Source organism: Monodon monoceros, unplaced genomic scaffold, assembly GCF_005190385.1.
Source record: "Monodon monoceros isolate NGI ecotype Baffin Bay Population unplaced genomic scaffold, NGI_Narwhal_1 Super_Scaffold_18, whole genome shotgun sequence".
NCBI classification, from domain to species: Eukaryota; Metazoa; Chordata; class Mammalia; order Artiodactyla; family Monodontidae; genus Monodon; species Monodon monoceros.
Window position 1 is genome coordinate 32,818,142 of NW_021703774.1, and position 13,779 is coordinate 32,831,920.

Below are 13,779 nucleotides of genomic sequence, written 5' to 3' on the forward strand. Positions count from 1 at the left end.
GAATGTAGTATAGGACAGGTGGCAAGATGAGAAGAAGGCATTCCAGGGTGGGAGAGCAGAATGAACAGAGATTCTGGCAGGAAACAGCATGCTCTGTCTGGGAGAGAATAAGGAAACACCCAGATGGGGCCAGGAACACACACCTGCCTGGGTCAGCTGCCCTCTGGGTGTTGCCTGCATCAGTCCTCCGCAACCAGCATGCACGTCCAAACACTTCACCCTTTGGAACCACTCCCAAACCCGGGGTGACAATATGCCCTGTTTCGCCAGGACAGTACTGTTTTACTTCTGTTATTCCAGAGTCCCTTCTGTGTAGTCTCCCCTTTCATTCTCAAAAGCATCCCGTTTGGGATGATAAATTATATGGTCACCCTACTTAAACCCCACTTTGTGCAACCTCGATGTTGTAGATTATTTTGCCTCCCTACTGCCCCCAAACCCTATTTTTTTTCCTCTTTGGGGGAAGGGGACTTAGAGCCTGAGTTATACACATTGGCTTAACTCCCTCCTCCATCAGTGGAAACATAAGCTGTGTCTAGAGTCTATCTGATGAAAAAAAAAAACAATTAAAAAGAATAATGACCTGGCTTTCTGGTGGTCTTAATCACCAAATCAAATGGGCCATATATGTGACTTGATAAAACACACAGAGTATGAAAAAGTGTCCAGAAATCGACATAATCCAAATCTCAAAGTGGTTTGTATTCCACTAGAAACCTACTAAAATGAGAGGAAAATGTGTGTTCATTGGTGTTTCAAAGAAATGCAAATACTACCTTTGCAGGTACTTAGAGGACTGTTAGGTACAGACCACTGCTTTTAAGTAATTAAAGTCTATGGTGTTCGACAAGTGTCTCAATAAACACATGTTCTACCACCTTTTACATGGAAATTTAAGTGCTTATTTACATTTACTTTCAGATTTAAAGTTGAACAGATATCTTGGGGCCCTTCTGAGAATCAAAATGGCTTATGTAAATCCTTCAGATCAAAACATTTTATGCCATCACAAACTTTCTATTAAATTCTATTGCCAATTCAAAATATTGATGTGGTTTTATTTCGGGTTTATGTAAAGCAAAGACTGAAGGGCACTGGTCCCACCTGATGCATTTTTAAATACTCAGGCTGCTGTTTCTCCTGTAAATGTCTTTGCAGGAACTATACAAAAGGGTTTTCTGTGGAAACGAGGTTTAATGAATGGAAAGGATTCATTTAATGAGCCATTTAGAAGATTTTAAAAAACCTTTTAGAAAATGTATAAGATATCTGAATTCCTTCATCTAATTTGAATTATGTTTAAACGGGAAGTTAAAGCTAGAGCGTACTGCAGGAGTGTTTACTTGGGGGCTCCTTTTCATTTGGTATTTAAACTCAGCAGGTAGTTTAAATACTAGATCACATTTGTAAACTTAACCTATTTGTCACTAGAGTGTTTGATGAGGTGAGCTTTGGGACCCTACTATGTGCAAGAGCCTGTGACAGCCAATGAAGGGAATAAAAGGCAACTGTAAAGGGATGCACAGGATTGGCCTTTGAGACGTTCCTTAAATGATCACAGTATTTTAACAGGAAGAAAAATGGGGAGGGGGTGGGAAAATGAAAGGAATTCCAGGCATAAAGAACAGTTGAGGCAAAGGCACGTGGGAAGAAAGTGTGAGAGGTGCAGAAACAAGTAATTATGGTTTGGATCCGACGATGAGGGAGATAAAGTTACCGGAGACATTGGTGTCTCCTCATGGTGCATAGTAAGTTTGCCTCTTGTTGTAAAGTCTCCAGGCAAATTAATAATGTGATTTAATCTCTGCTGATAGATTTGGACCTGAATTGGGAAAAGTTGGAGGAAGAGGCCAGTTAGGAGGATTTTGCAATTGTTTTTAAGTAGCTGAATGCAAGCTAAGATAGCAGCAGTGGGAAGAGAAGGGGGGATAATTTTTTAAAAACTCATAATTCTAATCCATGGGACTTGGCAATTGTTTATACCTAAGGAGCTGAGGGGCGTGGCATCCCAAGACAACTCGGGAGGCTTTGAGCCTGGACAGTGGGAAGGCAGTAAAGCCATCAGGATAAACAGAGGTCACAAATGCAGGCTGAGTGAGTGAAAATGAGCTTGATCCGGATACCCTGAACGTGAGGTGCTGGAGTATAACCACAGGGGGAAGTATAAATACAAATATCCAATCTTTGAAATGTTCATGATGACAAACATTTGTTGGGTGAATGCGGGAAGGAGGGAAAGCAGGAGGGGAAGAGAAGGAGAAGGAAGGAGTTCTCCAGGACAGAAAGCAACTGGATATGCAGGCCTAAGCCTAGGAGGGGTGTCCTGTGTGGAGGTTCTATGTGGAGTCACGACATAGAGGCGGGAAGTGAGGAGAGAGCAAGGGAAACGATGCAGAGCGGAAGGGAAGAGGGCTGAAGACAGACCTCAGGCACAAGCTTCTTTAGGGGCCAAAAGACAAAGACTCAGCACAGAACAGGAAGAGGGTAGCAGCAAGAACCAAGAGAGCACAGAGCTGCCCAAATCGAAGAAAGCAGGTGTCTCTAAATAAGGAGGGACAGTGGTCAGAAGACTGAGAAAGGGTCCCTAGAGTTGATGACCTGGAGTTCATTATGTGAGCTAATGATGTGCCAGGTCCAGGGCTAAGAGCGTTACCGGCCTTTCCCTTCCCAGCCACCCTGTAAGCGGGAGCTGCTATTAAGCGATGCACTAGGGGAGGCTTAGATCTTTTAAGGTCGCACAACTAACAAGTGGAAGGGCAGGGTCTCTAAGCCAGCTGGGCTTACCCGAACCTGTTACTCTCACACACCTGGCCTTGTGCTTCAATGACCTCAGTGTCCAGGAGAGAGAGAGAGAGAGAGAGAGACGGGAACAGGAACTCACAGTTATTCCATGCTCACTGTGGGTCTATACGAGACCACGGGTGGCAAAAGGAGAGAGAGGGGACAACAGCTGGAGGGGAGAGAGGGTGGCTATCTCAGGGTGAGGAGATGGCGCAGGAGGACCCTGTGACTCTGGGTCCTATGCCAGAACGTGGAAATAGTTTCAGAAAACAGAAACCTTCATTAAAATGTGCTGTTTTAAACTAGGATTTTACCATTGTAACAGAATGTAGTGACTCTCTATTTCCCTTCTTAATACACATGAAAAGTGCTATTTTCTACATTTAATATATGTGTAAAAGTATTCATGCATTAGAATTGTACATACTTTTTTGGGTCCCTTGTTTTTTTCTGATGAGAATATGATATTTCCTTTCGAAATGATAGTGGCATTAAGCTCTGGATCATGGGAAACAAAAGGAAAATAGGCCATGAGAACATATGAGCTAGCAAAGGGAATACACACCACTGGTAGGAGTGAATTCTCTCAACTGTAGGGCAAAAAGATTTTTGTGAGGGGAAGAAAATTCACTTTGCCTTTCTGAGGGAAAAGAGCATTTCTGCAGTGGCCTTTGTGGAACACACAGGCCTTCCCCTGGGAGCACAGGGAGGGCTTCTACCAGGGAGGCTGTCACATTTGTACGCCTCTGAGAGAAATACATTGCAGAGCCTGAGCTGGCTGCTCATCTGGGCGCGTTTTTAGTCTAGTCATTGCCCCTTCAAAACAGCTGTAAGCCTCATGCATCCCTGATTGTCAAGATAGGGAAGGAGGATTTCTTCTGTATCCCAAGAAGCATCCAGGGGAGGGCAGGCCAAACCTATGCAAAAAGGCTTTAAAATCAGGGGAACCGCCAGGAGCAGAAAAGGTTGTTAATCAACCCTCGGCTTCAGTCTGTGAAGAAGCATTTTGATAAACTTGGAGCAGTTGTGTGCTGTTGGACATTCAGCAGAGGTTTTAATGCAGGGGATTTTATTAATTTATTTATTTTTTGCTGCATCGGGTCCTCTTTGCTGCGCACAGGCTTTCTCCAGTTGCGGCGAGCAGGGGTCACTGTTCCTTGCGGTGCACAGGCCTCTCATTGCGGTGGCTTCTCCTGTTGCAGAGCACGGGCTCTAGGCACGTGGGCTTCAGTTATTATGGCACGTGTGCTCAGTAGTTGTGGCATGTGGGCTCTGGAGCGCAGGCTCAGCAGTTGTGGCACACGGGCCTAGCTGCTCCGCAGCATGTGGGATCCTCCCGGACCAGGACTCGAACCCATGTCTTCTGCATTGGCAGGCGGATTCCCAACCACTGCGCCACCAGAGAAGCCCTAAATGCAGGGGATTTTAAATGAGTTCTCCATGTCACAGATATTTGGGAAGTTTGAAAAGAGGTGAGATCATTAACGCTATGTCCACCTAGTGAAAAAACGAGTGAAAATGAGAAAACTCGAATCCACCCATTGTTTGGATGACCTAATGCTCAGCCTCAGGTCTGGAGCTGCCCTGCCCCTCCACCACAACCCCACCCCAGGCCTGGATGTCTCTGTGAAATGCCCAAGGCTGAATTCCACAAGATCCCATGAGTTCCATGACAACCCCTCCATTCTAATGGCACTAGGGTCTTATTGAGGGTCCTCAACTAGCAGATTCAAACATCCAATTTAGACCTGACCTTGAGAAGCAGGTTTTCTGTTTGTATTAACCACCAGCCATTGACGTTGCAGAATAGCATTACAAGAGTAGGACTGAACCAGAGCTTCCCCCTCTGACCTGACTGCCCGCAGTTGGCTAGCATCAGGTAGACAGTCTAAAGCAAACCGAAGGACCAGCTTTCTCCTAGCCCTCGCATAAATGCACCTCTTTGGAGGGCTACATGCTGGGAACCGGGATGGCTTGAGACCACAACAGCTTGCTTGTGCAGGTCTGACCTGCAGTCCTGGGCAGTCGTGAGCGGTTGAGTGTACAAGCCTTCCTCTCTGGAATCTTCTAGTCTGACACTGCTTTTCATCAGAGGGCTGGTCTAGTCCCCTCAGCTCATATCTTTGGCAGGGAACAGAGGCAGCCCCAGGTCTGGGTCAAGACTTTGAAGGCATCCCACATCCAGAAAGGGTCTGGGGTCGCCACTTGCCTTGAGGTACCCCCATGCTAATGGTTCTGCTCAGGGGCCAGTGGGATCTGTCCCCAAACTCTGCTGCCATTTCCAAATGAGGCCATGCCAGACTCTCGGGGAAAGCTCCGTGCCTGCGTCACCACCAACACCAGGCGTTACAGGGGACTTTTCAGAGGGCCCCAGGCACTTACATTGTTTGTTGAGCTCTTAGTTTGAACTATATGAAACTGCCATTTTTTGTCCAGACATGGACAAAAATGTCATCTGTTCATCCTCATAATAGAAATTATGAGAAAGTGTAGAGTATGTGGTAGAAAGAGCACAACTATGACAGCCAGACCCGGGTTCAAATCTCAGTTCTGTCACAGTATATTCAATATATGCGAATTCCTGCTATGTGCCTAGTACTGTTCTAGGACCTGGACACGTGGTGGTAATGAAGACAGACGGGCCTTACTCTTCATGGCACATTCTAATGGAAGCTTATCTTTGGGGGCTACTTCCTAGCTATATGATGTTGGGCCAGTCACCTGGCCTGTCTGAACTTCAGCTAAGTATTGTGAAGGTTAAATGAGATAATGCCTGTTAGGCCAGAAATGCACTGATGGCTTTCAATAAGTGATAGTTTCTGTTATTTTACTGTGGCTCACATAGGACTCCTAATAAATATTTATTGGATGAAAGAGCCTCGGAATGCATTGTGGGAATCTTCAAGCCCACCCCTAAGAGCCCAAACTGGACACCCCTGCAGGAGAACGGTGCACCTGGGGCAGGGGCCACTTAAAGGGAAACCCACGGATCCCAGAGTTCACCACTCCCGCCCTCCCTGGGACCTGGAAGAAACCAGCTGTGGTCAGCCCCCATTAAATCAGGAAGGCAGTAGGCACAGGAGGAGTTTGGGGAGGTGCAACCTAGTTCATATTTCATTTTTAAAAAATTTTTTTAAAAAATTTATTTATATTTTATTTTTAGCTGTGTTGGGTCTTTGTTGCTGTGTGCAAGCTTTCTCTAGTTGCGGCGAGCGGGGGCTGCTCTTCGTTGCAGTGCGCGGGCTACTCAGTGCGGTGGCTTCTCTTGTTGTGGAGGATGGGCTTTAGGCGCGCAGGCTTCAGTAGTTGTGGTACGTGGGCTCAGTAGTTGCGGCTCACGGGCTCTAGAGCGCAGGCTCATTTGTTGTGGCGCACAGGCTTAGTTGCTCCGCGGCATGTGGGATCTTCCCGGACCAGGGCTCAAACCCGTGTCCCCTGCATTGGCAGGCGGATTCTTAACCACTGCACCACCAGGGAAGTCCCTAGTTCATATTTCTTAATGGATGTGCAATCGTTTAATCTGAAGAAAATAATTGTCAAATTTATTGATTGAGGCAAAGCAGAGGTTGAGACCTCAAAAGAGACCTGGAAATCACCTGTAGGAACTTCCGGTTTTAGAAATCAAACACAGAGTTGGCTCTGTTTAGTAAGAGAATGTGCAGAATGACCAGTCCTTCTCCTGACAGTCTTCCCCACTGAGGCACTGGCATGAATGTAGACATGGAGTTAACAGATTCCTTTTGCAGCCCAAGGGCCTATTTTCCAGGCTCTGTGTGCAAAGAGCCCGTAGGGATATTTCACAGGTCACCCTGCCTACCATTTAAAGCTGCATAAATCATGCCGGACAAGGTATGAGTAAGCGCACAGCTGCTATCTACAGTACACCTTCTGACGGTACCTTCACTGTCATCATAGTCCTGAGCTCTGTCCAGCTCTCTGGGTCCGTTCATCTCGGGTGGTGCACAGGGAGTTGAGACCAACAATTGCACTAACTTCTTTTCCTTCACTTTTCTGGTGGAAGCTGAGGAGGAATGTGGAGAGCAGTTAAGTTGCTCTGTTTGTGTATGTGATCTCACTGGATTCAAAATATTTCACAGTTCAGGTCCTTATTCTTGTATCTTACATTATTGGCTAATTATGGCTTTTACAATAAGGTAGACCCCACAACTACTCAACTCACTCCTTTCCTTCCACCATCACTTAAGGTGGGGCCTCTGTGGATTGGCCACGGAGTCAGACATTGGGTACATCGGGGAACAAGACAGACGAAGTTGTACATCCTATGTGCGGGAAATATGGACAGTAAGTACATAAACAGTTAACACAGTGCACATACTAGAAATGCAAAAAGAGCCCAGGGTGATATAATCAAGAGTAACTGGTGTTTCACTACTGTAAAAAATCAATCCTTCCTCTTTGGCACCAAATTTACTAATGTGTGAGTAAGAGCTGGGTTTTAAATTTTTTTCCTATTTCTATTTTAATGGTTTTTATTGCATAGGTTCCTTCCACTGTAGATAATTCTCAATCTTTGGAGGTAGCTTATAGGTAATCATTGAGTACCCTCTAATACTTGCTGCATACATACGTACTATTGGGCCAGGTGAAAATCCAAACTTGTCAAGTTCGTTCTATAATTCATCGTCACTCAGACACTTCACATCCACCATGGTGATAAAAGTTTGGTCTCTTTTCTGACAGTGGAATCCTTGAAATAGCAAAACATTAAGTTCCTTAAGACAGACTTACAAATGAGAACTAAAACTTGACCAGTCCACAGAAGTGTTTACGACCCCAGCTCCCCAATCTTGGAGGCACACAAGCCGTAAAGCAAAAATCACCATTTTCTGCCATTTTTCTGTCATAAATCTCTTCTGGATTTAGTGGCCTCAATGAAAATCTTTGGATGGGTGTCACTTTTCCCAGCGTCTTTGGGGTTCAATTATTTCTAACTTTTCTACTCAACTAATGGAAGAAAAGTCTTCTGCACAAAATGAACAAATATTTCCATTACTGCTTAGGAACTCTAAGTTAAGACCCAAGCTCTGGGAAGAAGTTAATTAAACATGAAAGAGCTGAGAGAGATTTTTCAGTGAGTTAAATAAAAGTTATTTATCCCTGCCCTCCTTTTGATGAGGGCACAGAGAGTACAGAGCATTCAGTTATTGCAAACAGTAGTCTTTTCACACTTGTAATTTAACTCTGAACATAATGAGATGGTAGTTTTTAATTAACCACCAGCAGACTTTGTAATTGCTGAATTGGCATTTGAGAAAAGTCAGCTCTTCATTCTCTGGCACACAAATTGATTTATATAGATTTAGGCAAGTCTTGATATGGCTTTCCAAATCTGCACAGCCTCAAGTTCAGTTTTATTCCGTTGATCCCTTTATCCCCTAAAAGTGACCCCTCCACCTACTTAACAAGATCCTAAAAAGACAGACGCATTTGTCAAACCTTTTAACAAAACTTTTAATTCAGGAGTTTATTTATTGTACCTCGTTTCTATTATGTTTCCAGTCTTTTAATATTGCAGTGAAAATGACTGCAAGACAATTACTCAGCATAGGAGGATCTGGACCAATTTTAAGTGCTGACTTGGCCTTTATTGGTGGTCAGTCAATGTCCGATTAGGAAGAACATTGTATACAAGCTGGAAAAAGCTGCGAATTGCCGTGTATAACAGGGTTGTTCAAGCACACCTAGCTTACCAGTTCTCCACCTTAAAGCTATACTTTGACCAGAGTCACATTCTGGCACACAGTAGGTTCTTAGTAAATGTAAGTTTCCTTCTTTCCTATGTGTTTAGGAAGCTGAACTGACACTTTCAGGCCACTAGTAAACAACCTAATGTTATGAAGGAAAAGGACAATGCACCTCAGACTTTTTTTTTAACTGGGAGCTAGCTTAGGCAGATCCTATGACACTTGTTCCCAAGAACAGCTGTCTGTTGTTTCACCACCTTCCCAAAAATAACCTCCAAAAGAGCTCTCATCGGTTTCAAGTGACACTAGACGATTGCTTAAAGGGAACACACATATGGAAGGAAAATATTCAAATGGAATGCAGCTGAATGATTAATCCATTTACCCATTTACATGGTTGTCTAAAGTCTATGCAGTTGGGTTGGTTACTAAAACGGTGTGAGTTTCACCCAAGGGTTTCCACTAGCAACCAATCCCTTTTTGCCTGTTAGGTATTATGGTAATCATAATACTGACAGTGTGACATCGGAAGCCCCATGGCAACAGACTGATATGAAAGTCAGACGATTAATTTAACCTGAGTTCAAACAGAAGGAGGCACTGGTCGACTTCACAGGCAGACTGCCATGGTAAAATGTCAAGAGACACAGAGAAGTTATCATTATGCACAGGGAGTAAGAAGGAGCTGCCACCAAACCAAATGGTGCCAAGAAACTGGGAAGATAGAGGAGAAATCAAACAGACTCAAGTGACTAGGCCATTATCAAAAGACTTACAGTAGCAGTTGGGTAATTTGGCCATATTACTCTAGGGGACAAAAGAAAGTGGCAGAAACCCATATTAACTTGTTAAGGAACTGCTCATGTAGGAATAAGAATCAGTATAGACTATAGATAAATAATAATATGTCGCAGAATTTTGATGGCTTTGGCCTCTTCAAAGCACTCTCCTTCTCATTTCATCCTCTGCGCACTCCTTAAGACCTCCAGCACAGATGTCATTATCCATATTGCAAAGGCTAGTTTCTGTTATTGTTGCTTTCTTTTGTTTAAGGAAAATCCCCCAGACAATTAGCTTGGGTATTTCAAAAAAGACTGCTGAGACTTTAAAAACAATTATGCAAGACAATATAACTTTGTGAAAACACAATGCTTTCATTAAATACCAGAGATAGGAGGAAATCACTGGAAGGGGTTAAGGGGACAGTGGAGCCAGCCTGGCTAGAGTCAAATCCCAGCTCTGTCTCTTACCGGCTGGGTGACATTGGGTGGGGTAAGTTACTAACCTCACTGTGTCTCCTTTACTTCGTCTGTAATGGGGGTGAAAACTGTACCTATCTCACAGGGCTGTTATGTGGATTCACTGAGTTATAATACACACAAAGTGCTTGGCACATAGTAAGTACTATATAGATGTTTTCCGTTGCTCTAATTTTTCATGAGCCCTACCGTCAGAAAAATTCTACATCCAGTCTGTTTCTTAGGAGGCTCCATCCCATTTACACTTGCCCGTGGGAGTCTATCATTTCAACACTTTCCGGATACTGGGAAAGGACTGACCATCTTTGCATGCATAGTCAGGGAGGCTCATTGGGTGATCCCAGGCTGTGGTTCCAAGGGCTATGGCTCTAGAGCTTCTGAATAGAGCATCAGTTTCCAAACAAACATGCAACGCGAACATTTGCCAACATCTGAACACTGGATTTACCAAACAAAGACTTTGAAAATTGGCACATTTGTTTCAATCAAAGCAAACAAATGATAGGCTTGGGTTATTAGGATGCACAAGCGTTTTATCCACATTTCCCAGAACTGCTTTCAACAAAAGGCAGCCGGCAGGTGGGACTGCTTCCATTTAAACAGACTATTGGGATGAAACTGGCATTTCTAAAATATTTTCTTGGTCAGGCCTGTGGGGTTTAAAACCAAGCTAGGCTGACGAAGGATTCAATCAGATGATCTGATTGGGTTGAGCCCCCTATTATTTGCAAACCATTCTATCTGAAGTTATTCTCTTGAGGATCCCACTGGCATATCCATGATTCTACTCTCAGTGTTATTCTGTTTAAGAATTCCTGTACTCTGCAGTGTCCCTGAAATACTTGGTTTTGATGTTTATAGCACCCGTTTCCCTTGGTTTTATCTGTGAAGTCCTGGTCATTAGCTTGTTTTTTGTTTTATCCTCTCCACGGCTGCAAAGATGTTTTATTCCATTTCTCCGGGGGAAACAAGTTTTAATTGCCAATTGACTAGGTATTCAACATGATAAGGTATCTAAACCCTGAGAGCTTCCTCCTTTCATTAAAACGTAGATCCAATTTCTTTTCCCTTAATGCCACATGCTGTTATTAAACTGAAATAACGGAAATAGTAAAAGCCAGATGTCACTTCAGTGTCAGGTTTGACATGGGGCACAATTTCCTCTCCTCAAGTTTAATCTGCTGTTATTTACTAACCCCATCCTTTGGAAGAATGAACAATTTAAATGTAAATGCAATTTACATAGGGGAGCAGATAGATTTGCAGTTTCAATTGCCAATAACCATTTGCAAAGGGGGAAATCAACTAAAGCAAAGACCAGCAGCTGTCAGGCTGAAGTCTGCATTGCTTGCAGAGTCTCCTGCAACTTTCCTCCCGAATCCACCCGGACCTCTGAACCTCAGCTGGGCAGGTACAAGGAAATGGAGAACTGAGGCATTTCCCCAGATATTTCAAGCTGGACTTACTATTGACTGGGGGAGAAAGAAGGAAATTTGAGTTTCAGTGAGCTAATCCAGTTGGCATCATTGTTGAAACCATCAACTGACCAATTTATTTCAACAAATATTTATTGATCATCTCCTATGGGACAGACTTTATGCTTGGCCTAAATTAGGGGAGAAAGAAGAGAATACAAAGATACAAAAGCTACAGTCCTTCTTTTAAGGAGCTCATTTCCTTAAAGAGAAAAGAAAGCAAATAACTACAAGAAAATAAGCTGTAGTGCTCCAGGAACCCAGAATTGGAGGGTTCTAAGGGTTGAAAGTTTCATTTGGGCTTAGACTTCTAGAATGAACAGTAGTTTGCCCTGTAACAAGGGGGCTGGGGACAGTCATTCTAGGATGTGATGAGCGAGAGGGAAATCAACCAGGTGGACAGGTCTGGCCACTTTATGAAGAGTTCTGTGGGCCAGGCTAAGGACTTAATCACCTCTAGGCACATTTGGAAGTTTGTAAGTGGCACATGGCATGACCAAATTTATGTTTGACACTAGGTAGAGGACGATGTGTTCATGCATTTGATACAATTTCAGTTTGATTCTGAGTGGAGAATGAGTTGGTAGGGCAGAGTCTGGAGGCTACTTGGGGGAGTTATTGCAATAGTCCAGAAAAGAGTTGACTCAGACCTGGACCAGGCCAGTCTGTGGGAGGACAAGAGAGGAAGACACATGATTCGTGAATGATTTAGGAGCTGGAACAGCCCAGACAGGATGTCTGATTGGAGGTTTCCTCTTTGTCTCACTTGCACAGGCACCACCTCAGTCTAAATCTTTGGTGTCAGCCATGAGCCCACTTCACAAGGAACTGTCTGGAGTTTAGTCGACACAGCACTGACACTTAAAAAATTATTCTGTGCTCATTTAGTCAGCCCTTGATTCTCCACACCACTTTAAGGCAGCAGCAATGCAGATAATCCATAGCTCTCTTCTCTTTGGCTTTGGAATTAATTACACTTTTAAGAGCAAATTTGCCTTCCTAATTAATCTTTCTTAGGCTAATATTAAAATTAACTAATATTCTCAGAGCCCGTGACAGTCGGGCAGGGGAAGAGGGGAGCAGGGGAGGGGAGGGTAGCGTGGCTCAGCTCAGTCTCAGGCTGAGGAGCAGGAGAAAGCCACGCCACGCTAAGATCCCACGTGGATCTTCCACGGAGGCCACAAGCTGGGCCTGGCTCATTGAGAGGTGGCTGTGTAACTAGAGAGTCAGATCCCTTGGGAGTTCAGTGACTGAGCACCTACTACACACCCGGCACCCTGCTAAGACTGAAGATGAGCAGTTGGATAAAGCAGAGTGTCTGCTTTCAAGGAGCCGCCTGTTTAATGGGGACAACAGAGGAGTGAACGGATTGTTTAATCAAATGCAGTGAGGGCTCTGGCAGAAGCATCTTCTCAAGAGAATAAGGCATGAACAAGGTTAATGGAAAAAAAACAAAACCAAATTTGTGTGAAACAAAGAGAAGAAAGTCGCTTAATTGCCATTTTATAAACACAACAGCAAATATGCTTTCAATAAGATTGAGTGCATACAGTTTCTTCTTTCAGCACCCAAATTAGTAAATGCTGCTTATGTGAAGTACAATAAGACATGATCTTCCGTAGTGGTTTTCAAGCTATGATACTCCAGCCCCAAGATTTCCTCTAGCCTGCCATGGAGGGGTGGGGGGCACAGGACAGCCCCACTCCAGGGCAGCCAGAACTACTCCACCCGTGCCAGCTTTACATATTGGGCTCCTACGAGGATTGCCTTTAAAGGCAGAATTTCACTGCTACTCAAAGTTACGAAGCTACCCATCTACCCTGTTCTCTGTGCTGCTTCTTAAACCAAAATGGATCTATCTTCTAGTCCTGTTATGAAGACAAACCAACCCTTAGATGCTGACAAATTATTATCTTGAGGGCTCCCTTTCTGGTATCCTATAGGTCCTGTACAGGGAGATTTATTGTGCATAACCCAAGTGCAAGAAACTTTGGATAATCTGTGGACAATAGAAAGACATCTAAAATGTGGTTTTTGTTCTCAAAGGGATTACGTTCTAAATGGAGAAACAAACAAAAAACACGTAAGATAAACGGTAAGAAGTCAAAGTTCATAATCAGATACCAACACAGTACCCATAAACGCTGTAGAAGTTCAGAAGCAGAGAAAAAAAATCACCCCTGGTTAGGGGTGGGAGGTGTTCAGGGAGAGCTTCCTGGAGGAGGTGGAACTCGGAGTGGGACATACCGAACAAGTAAAGTCTGGATACGCAGAAGTAGGAGGATGGGCATTACAGGCAAGGACAGACACATCATGAACAAAGACCTGGAGTAGTGATGGGGATGAGAGCAGTCTAGCTTCAGCAAAGGATTCGCTTTACATGAGTGGATGGACACGCTTGGCCCAGATGAGGCCTAGGATTTCCTACGAGGGTGTAGGGCCCCAGGTCCCTTATGCCTCCAGGATCCTCCCATTCTGGGGCCCTCTGATGCCAATGATGGGTTGCCCCTAGAGGCCTCTGACAGGGTGCTCAGTGATGACAGCAGGGCCATCAGAAAG

At 44.2% G+C, this 13,779-nt stretch overlaps 1 protein-coding gene across 1 annotated transcript in view; it reads right to left on the reverse strand.

Moving 5' to 3' along the window:
* Positions 1–13,779, reverse strand: part of LEMD1 (LEM domain containing 1) — a 58,859-nt gene that overhangs the window by 17,181 nt on the left and 27,899 nt on the right. The window contains 3 exon segments of the mRNA XM_029226897.1: positions 3,209–3,279; positions 6,680–6,802; positions 7,370–7,489. Of these exon segments, the coding sequence (XP_029082730.1) occupies positions 3,209–3,279; positions 6,680–6,802; positions 7,370–7,451 (276 nt within the window). The 5' untranslated portion in view covers positions 7,452–7,489.